General features: G+C 43.4%; 2 protein-coding genes across 5 annotated transcripts in view; both read right to left on the reverse strand.

The window, feature by feature from the left end:
* Positions 1–3,041: 3,041 nt before the first annotated feature.
* Positions 3,042–8,383, reverse strand: RSL24D1 (ribosomal L24 domain containing 1). The gene is made up of 6 exons (XM_044283280.1): positions 8,224–8,383; positions 7,877–7,990; positions 6,411–6,483; positions 5,628–5,691; positions 5,460–5,545; positions 3,042–3,281 (listed from the first exon to the last, which is right to left on the reverse strand). Exons 1-6 carry the CDS (start codon positions 8,302–8,304, stop codon positions 3,208–3,210), a joined length of 492 nt encoding a protein of 163 aa, XP_044139215.1. The 5' UTR covers positions 8,305–8,383; the 3' UTR covers positions 3,042–3,207.
* A 10,893-nt stretch (positions 8,384–19,276) lies between these two features.
* The window catches only part of RAB27A (RAB27A, member RAS oncogene family), an 81,981-nt gene continuing 73,814 nt past the window's right edge, over positions 19,277–27,443 (reverse strand). For 3 of the 4 annotated variants that reach the window (XM_044279670.1, XM_044279672.1, XM_044279671.1), the window contains exons 5-6: positions 26,419–26,542; positions 19,277–20,874 (exon numbers count right to left, since the gene is read on the reverse strand). In XM_044279670.1, the coding sequence (XP_044135605.1) occupies positions 20,676–20,874; positions 26,419–26,542 (323 nt within the window). In that variant the 3' untranslated portion in view covers positions 19,277–20,675. The remainder of the gene's footprint in view (positions 20,875–26,418; positions 26,543–27,443) is intronic. The other variant, XM_044279673.1, reaches the window with a different exon arrangement.

Genomic DNA, 27,443 nt, shown 5'->3' on the forward strand with positions numbered 1-27,443 from the left:
TCCATAGTGGGGGCAACAACCTGCACTGATACAACAATGCCTCAATTACAAAACTATCCCCTTTTTTCATAGACTGAGCTAGTTTTTCTTCTGCCTGAGCTTTAGAAGTTCTTATAACTTGCTTGGCCTCTTTCTGCCTAATCTTGTAGATTTCCTTATCTTCATTGCTCTGGGTTTTTTTATAATTACAAAATGCTAGCTTTTTATTTTTAATGATTTGGGCCACTTCTGCTGAGTACCACAGTGGTCTCTTCCTTTTTTTGCTTTTACTGACAAGTCTAATGCAATTTTCTGTTGCCTTCAATAATGCACCTTTTAAGTAGTCCCATTTCTCCTGGACTCCATGTAATCCGTTCCAGTCTGATAAGGACTCATTTATGACTAATTTCATTTTTGAAAAGTCTGTTTTTCTAAAATCTAAAACTTTTGTTTTTGTGTGGTGGGACTCTTTCACAGTTCTTATATTAAACCACACTGACTGGTGATCACTAGATCCCAAGGTTTCGCCTACAATGACATCATATACCGAATCCCCATTTGTGAATATCAAATCCAAAATGGCCTCCCTCCGGGTTGGCTCCTCAACCATTTGTTGTAGGGATAACCCCAGTAGGGAATTTAGAATATCTGTACTCCTGGTAGAACTTGCTATTTTGGTTTTCCAGTTTATATCTGGAAGATTGAAATCTCCCATAATGATAACTTCTCCTTTCATTGTCATTTTAGCTATTTCTTCAACTAGTAGATCATCTAGTTCTTTAACTTGATCAGGTGGTCTATATATCACACCTACACGAGTTACTGCATGATTAGCAAACTGCAACGTAACCCAAACGGACTCTATGTTGGCCTCACCAACTTGTATTAGGTTAGATTTAATGCTATCTTTCACATACAGGGCCACTCCTCCTCCTTTCTTGCCTTCTCTGTCTCTTCTGTATAAAGAGTACCCTGGTATGGTTATGTCCCAGTCATTTCTTTCATTAAACCATGTCTCCGTAACAGCCACTAAATCTACATTCTCAGATGCCATTATTAACCCAAGTTCATTGATTTTTTTACCTAAACTGCGAGCATTTGTAGAGAGGACTCGGAGCTTATCATTTCTTACCCTCTGTGCTTCTGACCTGTTCTGGCATTGTTTCGCACTACTTAGGATTCGCTTTGAGTCCTGGACTGATTACATATGGACCAGTACTTGTACATAGTGAATATTACTTACTATTTTGATTAGCTTCTTTATAAAAACAAACTAAAAATATTCATACACAGAAAATAAGCACAAAAAACTCAGGTGGGCACACAAATGGAAAAATAAAATTACGGTTTTAGAAGACAGGGAGTGAAAAACCACATATACAACAAATGTCGGTGAATGTATAGGATATTCAATTCATGCTAGGGACACAAGTCTTGTTCTTGTGAAGTTATCCCTTATACAGTGTGTAGGGGAAGATAACTAATTACTAGAATACTCTATGCCATTTTCTAATTGCATAACCATATTTCTAAAAAGACAGTGGGAGTAATTTATCAAAGACCTGCAAAAACTGAAAACCCCCTGCACTGATGGAGGATGCACTTCATTTATAAGATGCAGTCCTTGTGATACGATAGGCACATCCTCTGGCAGTTTGTGTACCCAGACAAAGCTACTCAAGCCCCTACATATAGTAGATTTCAACTGCCAGGAAACTAGCATAAATTATCATGAATTTGTCGGGGTTAATGGCACCGCCTCACACAGTGGCAAGGGCAGTGTAGAAATGCACCATGTGCCAAAAATTGAAAATGGTGGCAATGTTAGTTTTTTACACAAGTAGCATAATAAATGGCCTCCACTGTGTCAGCCGTGAGGGTTGGCCTCGTACATGGTCGTATTACAAATGAGTGTTAAATTGTTCCCGTATGGTAGCTATATAGCCCGCTTACAGGCCCATACTGTTGCTCCTTGTGCCAATGATTTTACATGGAGGCACACTTTAATCTTAACCAGAATCCCACGATTCCTCGAGTCTGTGCACTCAACACAATTGATCTGAGGTGTTCCCAGGTGTGGTCGTTGACAATACAATGAAAGATGCCCTTTTGAGGGATAGCATTGGTCAGATCAAGTGACAACTTACACAGGTTAATAAGACAAGGAAATATACTAGATATCAGCCCAAAAAACGTTGTCAAGCATTTTACTAGTGATGGACTAGACTTGGCAAAGGTCATCAACACCTGATTAGCACCACCCTGATTTACATGCATCTATCATCCCCTCTGTATAAGGAGAAACAATCATTACCTTGAGGTGCTGCTGCAAGCTATTTTATGGGCTGCGCAAAAAATGTGATCAAATTAAGGCCTCTTGCACATGACAGTGGTTTGGTTCCGCAACCGAGACGCATTTTTCACTTTAAACAGGGCCGCAAAAGATGTGGACAACACTCCATGTGCTGTCCGTATCCGTTGCTCCGCAAAAATTATAGATCATGTCCCAGTCTTGTCCGTTTTGCGGACAAGAATAGGCATTTCTATAATGAGCCGTCTGTTCCGTTCCATTCCACAAATTGCGGAAGGCAGACGCGCGGCATCCGTGTTTTGCGGATCCGCAATTTTCAGACTGCAAAACACGGCATGTTTGTGTGCAAGAGGCCTAAGAAAGAGTGTCTGCTCTTTTGTGGGGTGGTCGGAGCACTATTTACAGGGGGCAATTACAGGAACGAGTTCATGCAGATGTTTATTCCCAGTAACTGCCCTGATGTACAGCCTATGCAAAAGGGAATGAAGGGAGGACCCAGAGAATCTTTATTTGGCATTCGTCACATCTGTGTCATGTATTACCCCCTCAGACCCTGTTCGGCCGGAAAATTGCACTGTATGCATGTTCTATGCGATTTGCAATTGCCAAAACACATACAACCTAACCAACATAAAAACTCCAACTAAAAGGCAACAAAAAGCTTTATAACATCTGACAAACACGGTCAAAGAAAATTTTCCATTAGGAAAAAGGTTTCTAATTAGATTACATAAAAAAAAAAAAGACTTCATGAGGAACTAAAAATTTATTTTTCAGACTGACTGTACTAAAACGGTCTTGCTCCTTGATCTCTGGCTTCAGATGTGAAACTTGTGCAACAGTCCAAAGTGCTGTATAAAGGTTTCTATATTGAAGCATACACTGAAACAAGGTCAAGATGATGAGTGTATACAATTCTATGAGACCTCTTCCATATCCACATCCTCTTGTAACTTCTGAACCATTTTGTCTTCCAACTTTTTTGCTTTTCCTGGAAAATAAAATATTACAAATTAAAAATACATAATAGGCTACAAAAAAAGGTCAAGGAACAGGAGTCATGGGGGAGGGTTCTGAGCTAGCTTTCCTCAGCCCACGTTGACTGACAATTCTCTTGTTACACACAAGTAGGGAGAGCCCTTCTGTGATGCTTCGAGATCTCGACAATACAGATTACCGAAGAAACCGCGAATGCATCCTGTTTTAAAATTACAGAATCACAAGAGCCCTCTCATTCACACAAAGAGTTAAAACTTTCTCAACCCAGAAGTTAATTCACCTTTCCAGCTATAGCTCACAGAGCAGAGGTAAAATTAGCAAGTCCTTGCCAAAAGATTCTTCCTGGCCCTAGGAGCACCCCCTGCTAAGTTAAGTATCCATTAATCTGATATTATCTCGACAAAACCCCGTAAAAAGTGCCCTCTCGCTAGTCTGAGCGGTCCCAGGACAGCAGGAGTCTTAACACCCCTAAGCCTGGTGAGAAACTAAAAGAAAGAATGACAGATTCTCTCTCTCTGGGGCAAGAGCTGCCCCCCTGTTCCAATTACCGAAGGCTGGACTTGTGCGTGCCATAGCCACTCCCAGCTACAGAGTGGGTAAAAACACAATGACCCACTCAGGTCTGGGGGTCCTTCATCTACCATCTGAAGCCGAATAACACCACGGCCGCCCGCCATCTTGGATTATACCTTGCAAAGGCTATCGTTCACTGGACACTACCACGGTAATTCTGAACATTTCCATCTCTTACTTATTTCTATCCAACCAATCTGTTCGACTGGCAGGTATATTTATCCGTCAGTTTTAATGTATCTGTGTATAGCTTTTATAATAACACTAACGATATAATCGTTTCAGTTTTGCCCTTGTTACCTGATTATTTGGTCTACGCTAAGAGCTCTGTCCTCAGAAGAGACATACTACCGCATTGTCTCATTTTTATACCTTGTTGATTTATTGCCTAGTTTGCGAATAACCGTTCCTTCCCTTTAGGAATAGCTAGCCAGGGTCTCTTCGCCCCGATTCAATACGAAGAGTAGTGGCAGCAAAGTTATTTGATTTCTAGCGCATAAGTGTGTTTGGGAACCCTAAAAGTTCTGCAACGTGCCCTGCAACACTGTTGGATTTTTGTCGATTCTGGGATTGCAAATCGTGCTGTGACCCCGTTCAGTTTCACAGTGTTTAGAGGCTGCGATGCTATACAGTGATCTTTGGCAGTGCAACAACTGTCAAAAGAGAGTCACCACAGCGAAAACCGTGTTTACAACACATTACAGGTCTCTACATATGTTGTAGTAGAAAATTGCAGCACACAGTATTTTTCTTTGCCGTTATATTTTAATCTTATATCATCATGATCCAGTGCAATTACAGGGTATATAAGGCAGGCATGTACAAATCGAAATAGCGGCCGGACGTTTCGGCCTGTCAGGGCCTTCTTCCGCTGAAGATGGCCCTGAGAGGCCGAAACGTCCGGTCGCCATTTCGATTTGTACATGCCTGCCTTTTTTTATTTGGTGGTATGCCGACTTAAGGTACCTGCACTCGAGTGCAGGTTGACAAATTCTGCATGGATTTTTGGGCGGATTTCTGTGCATTTACGCAGCAAAAAACACACGCAATACATTTGCAGCAGATTTCACCCTTTGCCATGCACAAAAATGATAAATACATTTTAAAAAATTGCACAAACAAGTGACATGCTGTGGATTTATAAATCCATACAGGCAGGTCAATTTCCACACAGAAATAAGCAGTGTACATGAGCTTTAGAAAATCTCATTCACTTTGCTTGTTCTGTATTATGATGAGATATTTCTGCAGGAAAAAACGCATGTAATCCACAAAATGCGCAGATACCCTGGAACTGGCCCAATGCAGATCTAAATGAAAAGGCTGATGGAACCCAATGGCATGCTTAGTGTGTACGTCAGGAGCTTTTCCAGGTGCACCCGCTAAGCTGAGACAACAAATGTGATCTGAACACAACCCAATAAAACCAGGAAATGTACACCTGGCAACTGCTAATACATAAAGTCAAATATTACATAACAGTTGCCTCAAAAATAGTGATTTGGGACAGGCTATCTTTAAGGTCCTCAGATAATAAAAACTGCAAAAATGACAAATTAAGAAGGGTGAAAATCCTCCTATAGCCTAAATGACTTACCAGCATGTGGAGCCCGGATAAGATGTATGTTCTGCTTGACTTCTTTGATATCCTGAGCTTTCTCCAACTCTTTGCCTTTCTTTAGTCTACAAGAGAGCATGTGTTAAACCTTACTTAGCAGAGATCCTTACAGACTGAGAAGCCAACCGTGAGCAGCTACTGTCTTACCTGTTCATGATAAATCGAGCCTGTCGCTTCTGCTTGATCTCTTCTACTCTCTTCATAGCCTCAACTGAAAGAAGGAGTTTAATAAATATTTTTAAAAAATGCAATACTCAAACTAACGGGACTAAACTTGACTCTAAGCACTGATGCACAGTGATATTCACACTATACTATATTGACAAGAATGTGACTGGGTGGAGGGAAGATCAGACTTTGGAAAACAAAAAAGCTAAGTGTAATAACCATTAAACGGGAAAAGCCTCGGGACAATTATCAGGGATGAAAGTTTGTACAAGCATTTGTTCCCGATGGCTGGTCCTGTGTAGATGTGCTGCTGATAAACCGCCAAACAAGCAAACGCGCCTTCATCAGGTGTACACATTTCATGAGGCACCAAAATCCTGGTCTCTCAGCAGCACACCGTGTGTAAACAGGAATGTGCTACCAACAATCTGTATGTGGGCGAGCAGTCCCAACTGCGAATGCTTATTCCCCAAACAGAGGAGGCGATTGCTGCAGGTGAAAGCAGCTGTATGAGCGGGGCAATGACTGGGAACGGTTTCTTCCCGATCATTGCCTTGTGCATCCAACCAAGTTAATGGGCCCTTACTTTGCTCATGTCATTTCACCAGCAGAAGGTAGATGGCCCTAACATATGTATCAATACTGTTTTAGCAGAATAGAGGAAATGTATCTGCCTTATTCCATAAAACAATAAAATAGCCCATAAGTAAAGTGTACATTAATAAGTATTTTGAAGCAAAAAAAAAAAAAAAAAAAAGTTACCAGTCTTGCTCCACAACTCCCTCTGGTATTTAACTGGTTCATTTCTTCTCTTTTCAAATTCAAATGAATTGTCCTGCACAAAATGATATGAAGTGATTAGTAATAATATGTGGCAAACTCTACATACCTACCCTGCACAACATGATCTCATGCGATGAGTAATATGCCGTATACGTTATATAGCTACCCTGCACAACATGATCTCATGTGATGAGTAATATGCCGTATACGTTATATAGCTACCCTGCACAACATGATCTCATGTGATGAGTAATATGCCGTATACGTTATATACCCACCCTGCACAACATGATCTCATGTGATGAGTAATATGCCGTATACGTTATATACCCACCCTGCACAACATGATCTCATGTGATGAGCAATATGCTGTATACGTTATATACCCACCCTGCACAACATGATCTCATGTGATGAGTAATATGCCGTATACGTTATATACCCACCCTGCACAACATGATCTCATGTGATGAGCAATATGCTGTATACGTTATATACCCACCCTGCACAACATGATCTCATGTGATGAGTAATATGCCGTATACGTTATATACCCACCCTGCACAACATGATCTCATGTGATGAGTAATATGCCGTATACGTTATATAGCTACCCTGCACAACATGATCTCATGTGATAAGTAATATGTCAATAGGACTGCATCTGTCTACACCAGTCACACAGACAGTGCCCATGCATTGGGGAGAGCAATTTGCAGTGCCCAATGCATGATATGGGCAGCACACATCCGTGTGCATGAGCCCTAATGCTCTGACTTTTCTCAGCAAAAAAATCAGTGTGGCTTTATCTCCATATAGTGAATTATTGCAGATTATCTTTATATAATGGCACACATGACCACCTCTCCATTCACTGGGGACCTGAGACTCCCATTCTGGTGGGACCCCCATTTGAGACATTTATGGCAGATGGCAAAAGGGCTCAAGCAGTGAAAAAGACTACTTTCACACTGGCAGCAGCAGGGCATGGCAGACTTTTACGGCGGCGGAACAGCCTGCCTGACCAGTGCTAACGCTAGCCCACCATGCCGCGGGAGGAGATCCATGCCGCAGCACGGCAAACAAGCAGAGAGGCGGCCGGACAAAAACCGCAGCATGCTGTAGTTCTCTGCCGGCCGCTTCTCGGCATGCTTGCCGTGGCCGGACCTCCGCCCCGCCCCCATTATAGTGAATAGGGCCGGGGCGGACCTCCAGCGGGCTAGCATTAGCACTGATTCGGCAGGCTGTTCCCCGCCGGAAAAGACTGTCGGACCCTGCTGCTGCCAGTGTGAAAGTAGCCTAACACATGTAGTGTGTGTGAAATATACGCACTACAAGGCTGGGGCTATTTATCTTACAGCCAAGGACGAGTGAATGGGCTCATACTGCAACCAACAAGTTGCTGCAACTCTGCCATGACAAGTCACAAGACATCCAGTCCTTACCACAGTCAGCTCTTTACCAGCCCCCTTCCTGAAGGCTTTGGTCCACCTGATCTTTCTGGGATTACGCTTCTTCTTGAAGTTCTTGTGACATTTTGAGCGGCAGAACCTGAAAGCCTATAAAATAAAAAAATATTATATTAGTCATTCATGATTTACTGCAGACAAGTATCTCTCCTGCCTGAGGCAGACCGCCATTCCGTTTCCCACGCCAGGCGCACAGCCCTGAGTCAAGGGACCAGTACCAGACACAGGAAGTCCGTTCCACATGCGCTACTACAGCATCACATACACCGAGGAGGTGCCCGTAACTCATGGTCACTGGACCGGGCGGAACCAGCACCGCTCACCTTGCAGTCGTTCCTCACAAACATCATCCCGTGCCCCGGGTAGATGGGCGCCGAGCAGAAATAACACTTCTCGATACGCATATTGACGGCTCAGTCCAGAGGCCGTGCGCCCTGGAGCAGCACGAACAGCGAAAGGAAGTGACGTCAGAGAGACGCAGCTTTCCTCTAAGGCCAGAGCGTCTAGTAGGAAGCTAGCAGGCAGCCTTCCACTACAGCGACACCTGGCGGCGCTAATGGAAAGTGTCAAATCTCATTACTGAAGCCACTATGCGGGTTATGAAATATGGCAGTTTACTGCGATGAAAACGTGTAATTACGTCAGGATATATTGTGTTATTAGTATTACAAGTAGTGATGGTAGGAGCATTCATGGAGATAGAAATACTTTGCAAAATGTGCAATCACAATAGATTACAGGGGGAACCTGTATGAAAAGCTATATAGTCCTGCTTTACCCAGTATTTGTTAGGGGAAAAGATAGCAGTGCATTTCTGTCCGCAGTACTGTGGTGCATGCTGCACTGTGATCAGCACTATTCCATGCTGGGTACTTTAGCTCACAATATATACAATATGGTCCAATATATGTTCTCCAATGGCGCCTGCTGGTGTTGGCTTATACACACGGCCGTAGTTTTGGTCTCCACCCGATCTGTGTTTTTTGCAGGGGCCGCAACAGATGCAGACAACACACCCATGTGCTGTCCGCATCAATAGAACGTCTTATTCAGGTCCGTTTGGTGGACAAGGATAGGACATTTCTCCAGGAGAAAAAAACAAACCAAAGCGGCCAGCACTCGGCCGGGATCCATGTTTTGTGGTTCTTCAGCAAAACACGGCGACGGCGTCGTGCATGAGCCCTTATTCTGGTTGCCTGATTGGAGTCGGGAAGGAATGTTTTCCCAAAAGGAGTATAATTGGCTTCTACCTCACAGCGGTTTTTGCCTTTCTTTGGATCAGCTTGCAGGATAACAGGCTGAACTGGACGGACGGATGGCTTTTTTTCAGCCTAACAAACGGTGTAATTATGAGTATGCACCACATACAGACAACACCCTCTTAATGTAGGGTACCATGCCCAAACCCATTGAAATACATGGCTGCCAATGATATTCTGGATCCTTCAGATACAAACCCTGATTACAGTCTGCTGTAGGGGTCAAAATGTCTTCCTGAGACCTCCGAACTGCTGGGTTATGAGGTGAAGATTGCTTGAGAAGCACTGATGCATTTAGGAACTCACTCCATTCACAGTTCTGTCACAATAAATAGTGAATTTGATAACAGAAGATGCTCCGTAGAATGTGACTGTGACTCGCTGAATATTGCGCAGTGGCTGCTAGCTGCAGGAACGGACTACATAACCATAAGAGTCCATTCACACGTTTGTAATTTTGGGTCCGCATTCGTTCCGCAATTTGCAGACTCATTCACTATCAATGGGGCTGGAACGGATGTGAATCCGCATTTCCGGGATCCGCAATTGCGGACCAGAAAGGCATTTTCTATTATAGTGTCTGTGATGTGCGGTCCGCAAATTGCGGCTCGCACATTGCAGGTGTCAGTGTTTTGCGGATCCGCAAAACACTTATGGATGTGTGAATGGACCCTTAGAATATACAGCTACACAGAGTTCATACCTCACCAACTGAACACTCAGTGTCTCCCACTCACATAGCACCTCCTCGCCTCTCTGTGCTAACGTCCCTCAAGGCTCTTAGAACTCCTTCTGTTCTCCATCTATACCAGGGCTGGCCAACCTGATCTATACTTTCAGACTGGGACAGCTCCGAGTCCCATGGCTTTCAGAAGCACATCTATGCTGAGGACACTCTCTGGTCTATAGCTACCTTCACATATAATTGTCGTACCTGGCCAGCTATTTTAGACCGGGAGGCGGACACAACTGATATACAGGTCCTTCTCAAAAAATTAGCATATTGTGATAAAGTTCATTATTTTCTGTAATGTACTGATAAACATTAGACTTTCATATATTTTAGATTCATTACACACCAACTGAAGTAGTTCAAGCCTTTTATTGTTTTAATATTGATGATTTTGGCATACAGCTCATGAAAACCCAAATTTCCTATTTCAAAAAATTAGCATATTTCATCTGACCAATAAAAGAAAAGTGTTTTTAATACAAAAAAGGTCAACCTTCAAATAATTATGTTCAGTTCTGCACTCAATACTTGGTCGGGAATCCTTTTGCAGAAATGACTGCTTCAATGCGGCGTGGCATGGAGGCAATCAGCCTGTGGCACTGCTGAGGTGTTATGGAGGCCCAGGATGCTTTGATAGCGGCCTTAAGCTCATCCAGAGTGTTGGGTCTTGCGTCTCTCAACTTTCTCTTCCCAATATCCCACAGATTCTCTATGGGGTTCAGGTCAGGAGAGTTGGCAGGCCAATTGAGCACAGTAATACCATGGTCAGTAAACCATTTACCAGTGGTTTTGGCACTGTGAGCAGGTGCCAGGTCGTGCTGAAAAATGAAATCTTCATCTCCATAAAGCTTTTCAGCAGATGGAAGCATGAAGTGCTCCAAAATCTCCTGATAGCTAGCTGCATTGACCCTGCCCTTGATAAAACACAGCGGACCAACACCAGCAGCTGACATGGCACCCCAGACCATCACTGACTGTGGGTACTTGACACTGGACTTCAGGCATTTTGGCATTTCCCTCTCCCCAGTCTTCCTCCAGACTCTGGCACCTTGATTTCCAAATGCAAAATTTGCTTTCATCCGAAAAAAGTACTTTGGACCACTGAGCAACAGTCCAGTGCTGCTTCTCTATAGCCCAGGTCAGGTGCTTCTGCCGCTGTTTCTGGGGAATGCGGCACCTGTAGCCCATTTCCTGCACACGCCTGTACACGGTGGCTCTGGATGTTTCTACTCCAGACTCAGTCCACTGCTTCCGCAGGTCCCCCAAGGTCTGGAATCGGTCCTTCTCCACAATCTTCCTCAGGGTCCGGTCACCTCTTCTCGTTGTGCAGCGTTTTCTGCCACACTTTTTCCTTCCCACAGACTTCCCACTGAGGTGCCTTGATACAGCACTCTGGGAACAGCTTATTCGTTCAGAAATTTCTTTCTGTGTCTTACCCTCTTGCTTGAGGGTGTCAATGATGGCCTTCTGGACAGCAATCAGGTCGGCAGTCTTACCCATGATTGCGGTTTTGAGTAATGAACCAGGCTGGGAGTTTTTAAAAGCCTCAGGAATCTTTTGCAGGTGTTTAGAGTTAATTAGTTGATTCAGATGATTAGGTTAATAGCTCGTTTAGAGAATCTTTTCATGATATGCTAATTTTTTGAGATAGGAATTTGGGGTTTTCATGAGCTGTATGCCAAAATCATCAATATTAAAACAATAAAAGGCTTGAACTACTTCAGTTGGTGTGTAATGAATCTAAAATATATGAAAGTCTAATGTTTATCAGTACATTACCGAAAATAATGAACTTTATCACAATATGCTAATTTTTTGAGAAGGACCTGTATTTGTACTGCACTTCAGTGCACAGATGTGGTGTATACTGATAGCAGATAGAGTGCACTTGGCACTGGCGCTAACAGGTGTCATACTACAAAGCTAAATTTGGAAACTCCACTGATATAGCCCTGGAGTGCTCCCTTTCTCAGCAGTATTAGGCCTCATGCACACGACCATGGTTTGGTTTCGCATCTGAGCTGCAGTTTTTGTGGCTCAGGTGAGGGCCCATTCACTTCAATGGGGCCACAAAAGATGCGGACAGCACTCAGTGTTCCGTGGTCCACAAAAATTATAGATCATGTCCTATTCTTGTCCATTTTGCAGGCAAGAATAGGCATTTCTATAATGGGCCGTCTGTTCTGTTCCACAAATTGCGGAAGGCACACAGGCGGCATCCGTGTTTTGCAGATCCACAATTTGCGAACTGCAAAACACGGCATATTTATGTGCAAGAGGTCTTACTAAGGGCTCATGCACACGACCATATGTATTTTGCGGTCTGCAAAACACGGATCCACAAAAATACGGATGACGTCCGTGTGACATCTTTATTGAATCAGTTTTTTTGCAAATCCATTTTAACAACGCCTATCCATGTCCAAAATGGACAAGAATAGGACATGTTGGACATGCAGAATGGCCATGCGGACATATGGAAACAGAATGCACATTGAGTCTTTTATTTATTTATTTTTTAGGACCCATTGAAGTGAACGATTCCGCATACGGGCCGCAAACCCCCCCCCCCCCCCCAAAAAAAACTGAATGGACACAGAAAAAAAATACGTTTGAGCCCTAAAGAGCCCTGCCGCACATGCTTGCTCTTGCAATTCCGGACACCAGAGACAGAGAACACACTGCACAAGCACATCAAGATTGCAATGGTAGCTGCAACTCCTGACGAGGAGCTCTATGCACTAAAGCCTCATTCACACAGGCGTCATGTTTTTTGCCCGGATAAGATGCTGATGCTGTGCGGGAAGATGCGCGATTTTTCCGTGCAAGTGCAAAACATTGTAATGCGTTTTTCACGCGCATGAGAAAAATCGGCATGTTTGGTACTGTAGGTGTTCTGTAGATTGTATTATTTCCCCTTATAGTTATAACATGGTTATAAGGGAAAATAATAGCATTCTTAACAGAATCCATAGTACAATAGGGCTGGAGGGGTTAAAAAAATAATAATTTAACTCACCTTAGGGCTGTTTCACACGAGCGGATGCCGTGCGTGACATCCGCTCCGTGAATGACAGCCAAGACCCGATGCAGACTGCAGAGGCACGGAGCATTAACATCACTGATAACGCTCCATGCCTCCCTGTGACCTCTTTATCTCATTGTGATTTTGTAGTAAAGTTGTCACTGTGATTTCGTAGTAAAGAGATCACAGAGAGGCACGGAGCATTATCAGTCATGTTAATGCTCCGTGCTTCTGCAGTCTGCATCGGGTCTTGGCTGTCATTCATAGAGCGGATGTCACGCACGGCATCCGCTCGTGTGAAACAGCCCTAATCTACTTGTTCGTGCAGCCCGGCATCTCTTCTGTATTCTTTCTTCAGAACCTGGGTAAAGGACCTGTGGTGACGTCACTGCGCTCATCACATGGTCCATCACATGATCTTTTTTACCATGGTGATGGATCATGTGACGGGCCATGTGATGAGCATAGTGACGTCATCACAGGTCCTTTACCCAGGTCCTGAAGAAAGAAGACAGAAGAGAAGCCGGGCTGCGCAAACAAGTGGATTAAGGTGAGTTACATTTTTTTTATTTATTTTTCAACCCCTCCAGCGCTATTGTACTATGCATTCTGTATTCAGAATGCTATTATTTCCCCTTATAACCATGTTATAAGGGAAAATAATAATGATCGGGTCTCCACCCCGATAGTCTCCTATCAACCGTGCGTGAAAATCGCACCGCATCCGCACAAAATAGAGCTTGCTGCAATTTTCACGCAACACACAAGTGATGCGTGAAAATCACCGCTCATGTGCACAGCCCCATAGAAATGAATGGGTCTGGATTCAGTGCGGGTGCAATGCGTTCACCTCATACATTGCACCCGCACGGAAAACTCACCCGTGTGAAAGGGGCCTAAAGCCTCATTAACACGTCAGTGTTTGGTCAGTGATTGTGAGCCAAAACCGGGATTGGAGCCTCCACAGACATAAGGTATAAGGGAAAGATCTGCTCCTGTTCTGTGCTTAGAGCCGCACCTGGTTTTGGCTCACAATCACCGATGTGTAATTGAGCCATAAGTGAAAAGAGGATGACATGCAAAGAAGAGGGTATACCGTAAGTGCATTATTTGGACACAAACAATATTGAAGGGCATTGCAGAGATGATTGTGGAGGAGGAATGCATAGTTTTTAAAAGGGCTTCTGTCATTTGATTTGTACCTATGACACTGGCTGACCTGTTACATGTTCTCTTGGCAGCTGAAGGCATCTGTGTTGGTCCCATGTTCATATGTGCTTGCATTACTGAGAAAAATAATGTTTGATATATGCAAACGAGGCTCTAGGAGCAACAGGGGCGTTGTCATTACACCTAGAGGCTCGCTCTCTCTGCAACTGTCACATCCTCTCCACTTTCATAGGGCCAAGTATAATGACGTTTACACCGCCTGGTCCTGTCACAGTGCAGAGGGTGCAGCGGTTGCAGAGAGAGCGCTGAGCCTCCAGGTGTAACGGCAACACCCCCGTAGCTCATAGAGGTTTATTTGCATATATTAAAACAATTTTTCTCAGCAATGCGGCACATATGAACATGGGACCAACACAGATCCCTTCAACTACCAAACGCACATGGGCTTAGACAGGTTCTACACCGTAGGACATGTTGACTAATCTCTCAATTTTAAAATCAGTTTGAGGGTTTAGTGAGACTGCAGAGTGCACCTGGATTTGTTATTGTTTTGTTATATTGATTATGACATCCGCACTTGTTACCTTGTGTGAGATGTCTATTGTGGTACTTGTGGTTCGACGCGGGCATTCTCCACCGTATGCATTTTGCTGGGGATCGCCATTAGCAACGGGCCACAAGTGCAGGATTTGCTCCCCTGTATATATGCACGACTGCATGTGGGTTTGAGCACCTCCTGCTAATGCCACCCTGTCTTTTTGGTTTGTATATATAGATTCCTGGAGGTGTATAAACTCCAATTTAAATGTGCCTGTTTTCCATCTACAGGCCACATTTAGGTGCACCTGTGAGGCCTGGGCCACATCAGTCAGTCTTGAGTGGGACTTGCAGACTCCTCCCTCCTCCCATTGCAAGCATGGTTACATGCTGGAGGTAACTGGTGAGCTGTTTGTGAGTCGGCCTCATGCTCCTGTAATTTGCCCACTGGCTCCTGATATTGCCCATACGGCTCAGGTAGGAGAGTGTTAGGTCCCGGGCTACTTGAGAAACCTTGACGTGGTGCCCGGGCTTAGACATGTTCTACACCGTAGAACATTTGTTATTTGGTATTTGTTATTGTTTTGTTATATTGATTATGACATCCGCACTTGTTACCTTGTGTGAGATGTCTATTGTGGTACTTGTGGTTCGCCGCGGGCATCCTCCACCGTATGCATTTTGCTGGGGATCGCCATTAGCAACGGGCCACAAGTGCACGATTTGCCCCGCTGTATATATGCACGACTGCATGTGGGTTTGAGCACCTCCTGCTAATGCCACCCTGTCTTTTTGGTTTGTATGAAATGGTTTTCACTTCACAGGTGTGCCCTGTCAGATTTAATAAGTGGGATTTCTTGCCTTATAAATGGGGTTGGGACCATCAGTTGCGTTGAGGAGAACTCAGGTGGATACACAGCTGATAGTCCTACTGAATAGACTGTAAGAATCTGTATTATGGCAAGAAAAAAGCAGCAAAGTAAAGAAAAACGAATGACCATCATTACGTTAAGAAATGAAGGTCAGTCAGTCCGAAAATTTGGGAAATCTTTGAAAGTGTCACCAAGTGCAGTCACAAAAACCATCAAGCGCTACAAAGAAACTGTCTCACATGCGGACCGCCCCAGGAAAGGAAGACCAAGAGTCACCTCTGCTGCGGAGAATAAGTTCATCCGAGTCACCAGCCTCAGAAATCGCAGGTTAACAGCAGCTCAGATTAGAGACCAGGTCAATGCCACACAGAGTTCTAGCAGCAGACACATCTCTAGAACAAATGTTAAGAGGAGACGGTGTGAATCAGGCCTTCATGGTAGAATATCTGCTAGGAAACCACTGCTAAGGACAGGCAACAAGCAGAAGAGACTTGTTTGGGCTAAAGAACACAAGGAATGGACATTAGACCAGTGGAAATCTGTGCTTTGGTCTGACGAGTCCAAATCTGAGATCTTTGGTTTCAACCACCGTGTCTTTGTGCGACGCAGAAAAGGTGAACGGATGGACTCTACATGCCTGGCTCCCACTGCGAAGCATGGAGGAGGAGGTGTGATGGTGTTGGGGTGCTTTGCTGGTGACACTGTTGACAATGACCCCAAACACACCTCCAGGCTGTGTAAGGGCTATTTGACCATGAAGGAGAGTGATGGGGTGCTGCGCCAGATGACCTGGCCTCCACAGTCACCGGACCTGAACCCAATCGAGATTGTTTGGGGTGAGCTGGACCGCAGAGTGAAGGCAAAAGAGCCAACAAGTGCTAAGTATCTCTGGGAACTCCTTCAAGACTGTTGGAAGACCATTTCAGGTGACTACCTCTTGAAGCTCATCAAGAGAATGCCAAGAGTGTGCAAAGCCATAATCAAAGCAAAAGGTGGCTACTTTGAAGAACCTAGAATATGACATTTTCAGTTGTTTCACACTTTTTTGTTATGTATATAATTCCACGTGTTAATTCATAGTTTTGATGCCTTCAGTGTGAATCTACAATTTTTATAGTCATGAAAATAAAGAAAACTCTTTGAATGAGAAGGTGTGTCCAAACTTTTGGTCTGTACTGTAGGTGTTGCTATCTTGTCTGCATGAAATCCATGTCAGTGCCTGTCTCTGGTTCAGGAACTCCCCGTGCACCCAGGTCTGGATCCTTGCTACTTGTTCTCCCCTCTCGTCTGTTCTTTCTCTACCTTGGCCCCTGGTGCTGTTGGACACGACATATTGATGCTGGTAAGGGACAGCACCCAGAGCCAAAGAATAATTAGGCCTCTTTCACATGATCGTGACGGATTAGGTCCGGATGCGTTTAGTGATTAGGTCCGGATTGCGCGGGTGCAATGCGGTTTGATGCGTTTTTAATGCACGTGATATAAAACTGAAGGTTTACAAACAACATCTCTTAGCAACCATCAGTGAAAAACGCATCGCACCCGCAGATGCAATGTGTTATTCACGCAGCCCCATTCATTTCCATGGAGCCAGGGCTGCGTGAAAACGCAGAATATAGAACATGCTGCGAATTTCACGCAACGCAGAACTGATGCGTGAAAAACAAGGCTCATGTACACAGACCCACTGAAATGAATGGGTCAGGATTCAGTGTGGGTGCTACACGTTCACGTCACGCATCGCACCCGTGCGGAAAACTTGCTTGTGTGAAAGGGGCCTTAGAGCTGCAGAAGAAAAGCAGGGACAGGAAAGAAAAATTCAAAGTTTCTTGGGGTCTAAATTTTGGGTTGTTCATTGGGGTCTGGATTGTAAAATTGTAACTGACTAAAAATGGCATCTTAAAGCACCATTATGGGCAATCCCATCCCTCTATATTGCCTTCATCTAAGGTAGTTATACTAAGGGGAGTATACAGGGAATATGCAGGTAAAAAACTTGCATATTCTTACAAAACCCACCCCATTACAAGCCACATCTGATAAGCCTCACCCTGACAATGCCAAAGCGTCCATCAAATATATTTTCAAATGTTGGCAACTATGTCGCCTTGATTTCTGTCCATCCATCTACCACACAATATATTTTCTGGAGAAGATCATTCGCCAGATCAATGATACCATAACAAAATTAATGAGACATCTTTATTTGATAATAGATTTTAATATATTTCATTGTTTTGTAAAACATCTGGATACAAACAATATACATCATCTCCTCGTCAACACTATGCCATTTAAGTATATGTATTAAATCTCACTTTAAATCTTATTTCAGACCAATATAAAAAAAGAAAAATATTCTTCATTTTGTAACCAAGACAGCAAATGGCCTGGCCTAATATGACATTTCTTCTGTGCAATACAAGTACAAAGACAACACTTGAAAAAGTAGCTGAAGACGAACAGTAAAATGTATTTGGCACGGCAGTACCCGGGAACACTCACACTACTGCGTGACTGCTCGGAAAAGGCACTCATCAATGTTATCCTGTATGTCTGCAGTGGACGGACTACATTTAGCAGGAAGCTCAGAGGGAGAAGATCTAGTCTGTTTACTGGTAAGGGATCACTAACACGAAGTATGCTGTCTGCTGGGAAGAAAATATCATGGCTTTAGCAGTTACTTTCCAATATTGAGGTATAATGCTAATGTACAGTGCTACCCTGCATCAATGTAAGTGACAGGTAAAAACCGGCATGGTGCGGTCACTACTTCTGGAGAGGGAATTCTACCCAAATACTAAGCCTTACAATCTACAGATGAATAAATAAGTGAGAAAACTAGTGTTATGTGTATGTATAATGTCTGTATATGTACAGTGCAAATCCTCTCACCTTCTTGCACCCTTTGCAGAAATATAATGGGTGTATTTAGAAGCTTTAGATACACAAAAAAAAAACTCATGCCATTATTAGTCCCATTTTTTTTACAATTCACATCTGCTTCTAAACAGTGGAATAAGAGATTTAAAGTTATACAAAAAGAAGCATATTTCAATGCTGGGAACTAAGCCGGTGGAGAAATCTAAGTCTGCGTGGCTGCTAACCTTCTCAAATCCAACAAGTATGAAAAAAGGGGCTTCAAATCAGTCGCATTGTAGGAGTGTGTCACGGCAGGGAATGGTTTAATTGGTAATGATTTGGCCCTAAATTAGGTCACAGCTTCACTTCACTGGAATGGATTTTACAACTATATGTTACTGTAAGGAAGTTTCCTTTTTTTAAAAGGGTTGTACAGTCAGTCATTTTTTTATTTTATTTTTTAAAAAGGGTCGGAATGACATAACCCCCCAAAAGTAGTGATACTCCAATCACTGATCACCTACCGCTTATGTTCCGATGCTTCCCGGTCCCCGATAGACTCTTAGGCTGAGTTCACACAAGCGTATCCAGATAAGGTCCAGATGCGTTGCGGCAAACCCGCGGGAGTAAGTACGCAATTGCAGTCAGTTTTGACTGCGATTGCGTTCTGTTGTTCAGTTTTTATCGCACGGGTGGAATGCGTTTGCACGCGCGTGATAAAAAATTGACTGTGGTACCCAGACCCAAACTTCTTCACTGAAGTTTGGGTTAGGTGGTGTGTAGATGTTATTATTTTCCGTTATAACATGGTTATAAGGGAAAATAATAGCATTCTTTAATACAGAATGCTTAGTAGGTGGTCAATTGAGGGTTAAAAAATAATTAAATTAACTCACCTTCTCCTCTTGAACACGGTGATGGATCATGTGATTGGAGCATGTGATCAGACGTCACCACAGGTCCTTTAGCCGGCAGCTCATGATTAAAGAAGTAAGAAGAGACCGGCAGCTACGCGATCAAGAGGAGAAGGTGAGTTAATTATTTGATTGTGAACTCAGCTTTATTCCTGGTCCCTTTCAACACCCAGGAAATCAGTGCTTAGCTAAATCACTGACTGGCTGAACATTTTATTTCCTGTGCGTCCAGACCAGGAAGTAAGGAGACAAGAGAATCCAGGAAGCATCAGAACGGCAGTAGTGGGGGATCGGTAAGGCGAGTGTGAATTATTTTATACCATTCTGAGCCCATTTTCACTTATTTGAATCAGCGGGACAACACCTATAATCAGTCCTTCCAGCCTGATATATAGGAAGTAAGATTTCTTACCATTATAGTGAGTTTGCTATACAAAATGTACAGGATGTTCTGTTGAATTGCAGATGTAGGAAGATATTAAAAATAGGAATTTATTTTTATAATGCCACATTATATCTGAGCACAGGATTACCGACTCATTATTCAGCATTGATAACAACCCCTATTAATAAATAAAGCTGTAGCTATAAAAAGTAGTACAAAGGCAAAGTGGCGTTACTAATCAAAACCATGTTACAAAATTTTGGGGCAAATATTGTTCTTTTGGTAAGTTGAAAGATAAAGTAATCCTTAGCCTCTAAGTTCACAATGATAGACAACAATGGAAAATCAATGTATATCTATATTATCTTGTCACCAATTAATAATATTAGGAAGAGAGAACAGCCCCCAGCCAAGAGCACCACAGAAGTAGTGAAGAAAAAGTAAAATAGCTGTCGCTGTTATCCTCTGAGTGCACCATTTTTAACCGAGTCTTTGTATTATTTTGGCCTCTTAGAACATTGTGGCAGCATCTCACCAGGACCAGTGTGGAACTGTCTCTGTCCTAAAGGGTCCCAAAATGCAAATATGGCACATACAATGTCATCGCTTAGAAACAGCCCTGGAGAACTTTTGCTGGTTTTTATTCTGCACTAATTTCCTGTTGAAACATAAGAAATCGTATATATAATTTGTGTATTATTAGCTGTGCACACATGCATAACAGGGACGGTATAGGTATTGCTGGGAAGCCTAAACATACTGGAAGAGGTCAGAAATACTGCTTAGAAGGAAATGCTGGACGGCAACACTACGGTGAATACATGGCCGAGAGCAGCAGACTCGTATGCTTATGTAAAACCAATTATGAATAGCACATTTTACATGAAAATAAAGCAGTAATGCTCCTGGATTTTTGGAATGTCGCACTAAGTTCTGAAGTAATAACGTTAAAAAGTATATTCAGAAATCAATGCCACAGAACTCCAACAGCACTATGGGTGTATTTTAAGGGGTGGTCTCAGCATCCACATTTGCCTTTGTCTTTGTCCTCATTTAACTGCTCAGTAGAGCTATGGCCATTGGACCGGACCACCCCCTGAGGTATCCAAGACTTGTCCACACACCGTTCCATCCGCTTCATGATCAGATCCAGCAAAGTCTCCACCGCCTTGTTCACGTTTGTTCCATCTACAGCGCTAGTCTCAAAATAGGGGATTCTGCAAAGAAAGAAAACCATATCACTGCGCGTAGGACTAGCCAGAATCTTCTTAATCTCATAGTCTCAATTCATAGGCCAAGACTCTCTTAAGGCTACTTTCATACCTGTGTTAGGTGCGGATCCGTCTGGTATCTGCACAGACGGATCCGCACCTATAATGCAAACAAAAGGTCCCGTTCAGAACGGATCCGTTTGCATTATGAATAACAAAGTCAAAACGCATCAATGGGGGACGGATCCGTTTTCAATTGCACCATATTGTGTCAGTGAAAACGGATCCGCTCCCGTTGACTTACACTGTAAGTCAGGACGAGTCTGTTTGGCTCCGCATAGCCAGGCGGACACCAAAACGCTGCAAGCAGCATTTTGGGGTCCGCATCCAGAGCGGAATGGAGGCGAAACGGAGCCAAACTGATGCATTCTGAACGGATCCTTATCAATTCAGAATGCATTGGGGCTGAACTGATCCGTTTTGAACCATTTGTGAGATCCCCGAAATGGATCTCACAAACGGAATTCAAAACGCCAGTGTGAAAGTAGTCTAACACAAGCGGTACTATAACAGTAAGTGTCTTATGGCCATGTCCATATTTTGGTACGCAAACCACTCATCCACAAAATATGGATATCTTCTCTATGCAATCCGCATTTTTCTCACTCCCATCACTAGAAATTACTATTCTCCTCGCCAATAAGGACAAGAATAGGATATGTTCTACAATTTGCAGATCGGACATCCATGTGTCTGTGCGCTATCCACAAAAAATGGAGATCAGACACAGATGCAAAATACGGTCGTGCTCATGAAGCCTTACACTGCATTTCAATTCAACCAAGACTTTCTACAGGAATGCAAAGTAAAAAAACAAAAATACAAACTAATGTCCTCGTAAAGATATTGTATGATCAACTTTAATGCAAAAAATATGAAAAAAAAAATGCCACTGAAGCTTGGACAAAGCTGGACAGAGTCAGATATCCAGCCAATCAATCCCCATAATATTGGGATAATCTGCTGCAGACCCCTCTGTTCTTACCTATTTCAAAGAGAAATAAAGGAACCAAAATATGTTAAATTCCAGCTGTTGGAAACCAGTTCCCATCTGTCTGCCAGGTACCAGATGTTAAAATTGACAAAATTCTAAAGCCTATTGCCAATCTTTTTATTAAAGGATAACGGTCATATTGTTTTTATTTGCTAGTTTATTAGAGCTAGGCATGTACATCTGAGTTAGTCTGTCAATGATTGTCAAAAGATCTGTAATTACCTTATAATAACAGCTTTCATTAATGTCCTCTGTCCCTTTCCACTGCTCACTTAAAAGACAGTTGCTAGGGCTCATCTGTCTCCGGCTAGGAGGACAGAGGGGCAGTCCTCCACACTGCATGCCTGCATTAGACTTCAGAGTGAGGAGGCGTGTCTCAGTAATCCAATCTGATTGGTTGGAAGGGATCTGCTGGCTACAGCAAGTGTGTATGGGAAGTTTGGGAGAGCAGTTTTGGCCTCAGAGAACTGGCAGAGGAGACATCTTGAGAAGGTCCTCATATTGTAAATGTTTAAACAGCCGTAAGTAAGGGAAAAACTCAAGGAAAAAAGTGGTGTGTGAAGAAACTAAAGATTGCTTTATGCATAATGCTACTGCAGCAGCAACATATGCTAAAAAGTGATTTTTTAATGAAAACATGACAGTTACCCTTTAAGTCTTCCTGATAAGTGATGATCAATTCCAGTTTCTGTCTACATGATAAATACCATACTCGAATTGCCCTCCTTTATAAACACACAATAAATAAGGCTAGCAGACAGGCGTTTCACTATATCTATAATTGTACTTTGGTCACTTCAAATATTTGCTGCACAGAAAAGACAGATTAACAGGGTACGCTTTGCACCACTGACCTACATAAATTTTTTACAGAAAGTATTAGGTGTAAAAATATGAACACAGTTTCTTGATGTGAAGTCACTCCGTTATTGTTCCACAAGGGGGTGATAACGGCAAATAATTACAATGACTACAGTTGTGTATCAAATTAAAGAAGCCAAATTACATAAAAGGTGCGTTCACATGTAGTTTTTGTGGCTTTCTGCCATTTTGAGAAAAATTGCAGCAAAGAAAGAACACAATTCTGCCAAAACATAAAAAATAAAACAAAAAAATGGGTGTGTTGCCAGAGTTTTACCAAACTGAAGCATTTTTTTTGCCATCACTGGAATCAGGCCAAGAATGAACACAGAGAAGTTATCATGGGGGGTCGTGGAGGCAATTTGAAGGGGATTCTGGAAATTTTGCTGCGGCTACCCAGCGAGGAGAGACCTGGCATCAGGCTCAGCTGCAGCCTATACTGGGTGACCTGGGCATACAAACTGAATGTTCCCCAGCTCAGGAGCAAGCTAGTGTGCTGGGCTCCAGGCCACCAGAGCAGCTAAGTACTGAGGCATCTCCTCAGATTCGGCGATGATTGGAGAGCTCTGATCAGGTTGTTCGGCAGCAGGCTGAAGTATCACAGGCCCACCTTCCTCCATCCATGAGAGAAAAGGCCCCATGGCAGCCAGATGAAGCAGGGGAGTAGCACGGTACACACTAGCTCCTCCAGACAACAGAACAACACAGTATCTCAGGCGGCCTCATCTCCAAATGTGAGGAGGCCAGTCCAACATGCAGCCTGTTCAGAGCAACTAGTTTCAGCAGAACCTTACAGCAGGGGATGAGTCCAGCAGCAGGTACGAGGCTATTAGTGGGCCTCAAGTCAGCACCACCTGCCGGTTGGAATGGGCAGTTCACATCTGTGTCTGGCAGACGGAGTACAAGCCCTGCCATCTTGGCATCCAGTGACACCATTCAGATCTAGAGAAAGATTCCAACATTGGGAAGTTATATGGAAGATCTACTATGGGAGCCATGCAGGAGAATGGACGTTTCTAGTGCAAGTGAGTTGTCAGCCCAGAGGTGGTCTGTCAGCGAATCCAGGGAGTGGATGCTATACTATGCAGCTAATGGAATAACCCCCCAGGATCAGCCTGGTGAGTGCACCTTAGAGAAATATTTGCAAGTCTTTCAGAGTTATTGGAAATCTAAGATGGTGCAGGGAGCGTGGTGTGTCAGTGCACGATCTGTTGTTACAGTTGTTAGAGGTGATGTTGCAGAAGGGTAGTACAGGAGGAGGGAAGGGGGCTGGTTCCCCAATCACAGTTTGGAAGTCAGGTAGTGTGGCCTGTCTCTGATGGTAGGTTGAAGATGAGGAGACCTGGGGGGGAATCACATAGGGGCCTGTGTCGACAGTGGTCGATAACGGTACATCAGGGATCATGGTGCAGAGGCGGAGGCGCCAGATAACATTCGTATGGCAAGGTTTACACTTTTTTTTTGCGGGTGTTTGGGGGCTCATTTGAAGCAGTGAAAAGAAAAAATTTGGAGGGACGAGTATGTAGAGATTTTTTCTTTTTTACCGTTAGAGAAGTTTAACCCAGATAGGCGGAAGCCAGACAACAGTAGAAAAGAGGAGAAGAAACAGCAGTATCATATGATTTCACATATGTTTGGCGTTAGCTTATGCTCATCCAGAGATAACAGTAAAATGACACAAAGAAATCGAATTGGGTAGGATGGCAGGCTCTTTGCAGTGGGAAAGGTTTTGCACACAGGCGCCAGGTGCAGAGAGAGGTGGTGAGGAGAGCAGCAGCGTTCATCAGGTGATCTTTGAATTTGGGTACAGGGTCAGTCTACTCTAACACTTTGCGCGATTGGACCACTGTGTTGCATTGTGTGGCCCCTGGTGTTTCTACGGATGATTGGCTGACGTTGTTATATTGTATTGGCATGTTGTACAAGAGGGGTACGTTAGTAACCAAGCTGACTAGTTGCATGGCAGCTCTGGCTTTCTGGTTTAGGATGGCTGGCGTTGAGGATGTGACTAAGGCTTTATTAATAGAAAGAATATCGCCGAAGCCAGGCGGCCAGTCTTTTTTTAAGCTATTAGGTTATTTGGGCCACAGAGTGGAGATTGAATGCATGCCTTGGTATGAGAAGCTTCTTTCTTGCTTGACTTCTAGGCAGTCGACAGATGGCCTTTTGCACAGTTTGGTGGCCTGTACAGTTGGAACTGCTGTCAGTTTGATGTTATCAATGGAGATCGAAAACTGATCAAGTGGGTAAGAAAACATGGATTGAGTTGCATTAATTGCCAAGGTCTCGATGTTTGTGTGAATTTTTCATAGTGTGGCTAGTATGGCCTACCCCTTTAATCGGTTCATGCAGATGGTTTAGCTCTCTCAGTTCCAGTTCATAGCAGTTTTTCAAAAATGTTTGGTTGATAAGGTCTGGTGACTAGTGATTACAGTGCACATTCTTTTCACATAGTGATGGCTACAGAGGAGGCACAGTGGGGTCTGGGTGTTGATAAGATTAAGAAAATAAGCCACTGGGAGTTGGATCGAACCCAGTTGTATGTTAGACCTCAATGGTTATAAGGGTGTGTAGGCCTTCCATTCGAGGGTAGACTGGGTGGGTGGGACTTCTCTTTGGACTGGGTTTAGTTAGTATACACTGTGTGCCTGCTATTTTTCAGGTCACGGCTCTTGCCCGATTTGGATTGTCGGACATACTTTTGTCGACTTGGGGCAATTAGAGCGGATGTACAGTAAGATGGGAGGGTAGCCAGTTGAATTTTGAAATGGAACAAGTTTTGGTGAGATGGATAGGTATGAGGGGCATGTTGTGGAACAGATTGTTGCCAGAGGTTCAATTTCATGCTTCTTTAGACAGGCTTTCAGACATTTTGGTGCTACACTTGGGGGCAACGATCTAGGAATAAGAAAGCTTTTCAGAGATGTCAAGTTAGATCCGTTGCGTTTTTGGGATTCTTTCCCAAGGTACTCTGGTAGGTGTGGTTGAACATTGTGGCCTGGCGGGTGGTGAGAAACACCAGTTCAGTGAGGAAGTTGAATAAGGCCAGAATTTTAATTTACAAGGAGATTGGTCGTTTTTGTTCATTGGAATAGTGGTGTTGTGGTCAGACAAAAGGGGTCTGGAGAATTTTGGAGGAGAGATGCCATACAACGTCACTTGATTAGATATGTTCTGTTTTGTATTACAGGACGATATTGAAATGAACTTTTAGGTGTGGGGTCAGGTGGAAGTGGCCATGGGAAAAAGAAGGTGTTAGGTGCTCTTAATATGGTGGAGTGTAAATTTGTAGGGTGTTGGGATGCCTCCAGAGACCCTCTAAAAAAGGCAAAAAATGCAAAGGCCATTTGAAAAATATTAAATGTTAATAGTCTTTTCACTCAAGAAATGGATATTGGTTATTTAATGGATCAATTGCTGGTGGGGAGTTGGGAACAGGTGGTGTGGTGTATGAATGTCACTCCTAGCAAAAGTCTTAAAACCCTCTGGCCACAAAGCAATCCTGCGAAAACGTAAAAAAATAAAAAAAAAGATAAAAAAAACAAAGCGTGTTGCCACAGTTTTATAAAACTGAAGCATTTTCTTTGCCATCACTAAATGTTAGCAGGAACAATGGCAGGAAGGAAACTGCTCACCCGTATTTCTCAGCAAATTCCTTTGCCTCTTCTTCCTTAACAGCTCGTTGATCCTCAAGATCACTTTTATTTCCACACATCACAATGTCTGGGTTTTCACAATATGCATGGATTTGTAACTGACCTAAGAAATAAAGAGACAAAACTGTAAAGTATGTTGCATGCAGTGACATTCAATGTCTTATTTTTCACAAAACCAAATCATAAGATCACATTTGAATAATGTTTTGCAGTTGGCATATATAAAATAATTTTACACAGAAAACTAAGGGGCACATTTATTAAGACTGTTGTTATAGACGCCAGTCTTAATAAGCCCTATAGCTGGTGGTGGATCACTGAAAGTTATGTAGAGGTGCTGGCCTCTACATAACTTCGGCGCATCCAGCACGATTCTAAGTGTAAGGCAGCTTCCTTGAAGTCTTAAATTTACACCATATTCTACACCTAAACCAGGCATGGAAAGTGATCAAATGAGATGGGCCTGCCAGCCCATCCCCTTCCCCACCCACTTTTTTAGACCTGGCAAGAGCAGGGAAAAGTCACAGTCTGCCACACCATCGCTTGCGACAGAATGACCCCCTAAGCACCTTGTACTGGTCATGGTAGAGATGGCCTTGCGGTTCGCCCAACATCCTTTCGCGGGGAACTTTGCTTGTTCGGTGAACGGGCCAACACATGGCGCTGTCCGCCGGCGCCATATTCTTTTTTTTATTAGGAAGAACTTTGACCCATGTCTGAGCCATCAGGTGGTACAGGACAGCCAATTGAGACGTTTCAGCACATGGACATACCCCCTACCCTACGCCATTTTACATTCAGTCTTTTGCCAGTCTAGGGAGCAGGGACAGACTGTTTTGGACACCAAATGCTAGCTAATAGGGCCATAAAAGTCCTTTTAAGGACTGGTATAGGTGTGCTATCGATAGGTGAGACTTACTGAGGGGTGTGATGTACTTATAATATACTTTCTAACATATAATATACTTTCTAACTATAATATATGTATATTATAGTGCATTTGT

This window comes from Bufo gargarizans, chromosome 2 (assembly GCF_014858855.1).
Source record: "Bufo gargarizans isolate SCDJY-AF-19 chromosome 2, ASM1485885v1, whole genome shotgun sequence".
In the NCBI taxonomy this organism is placed as follows: Eukaryota; Metazoa; Chordata; class Amphibia; order Anura; family Bufonidae; genus Bufo; species Bufo gargarizans.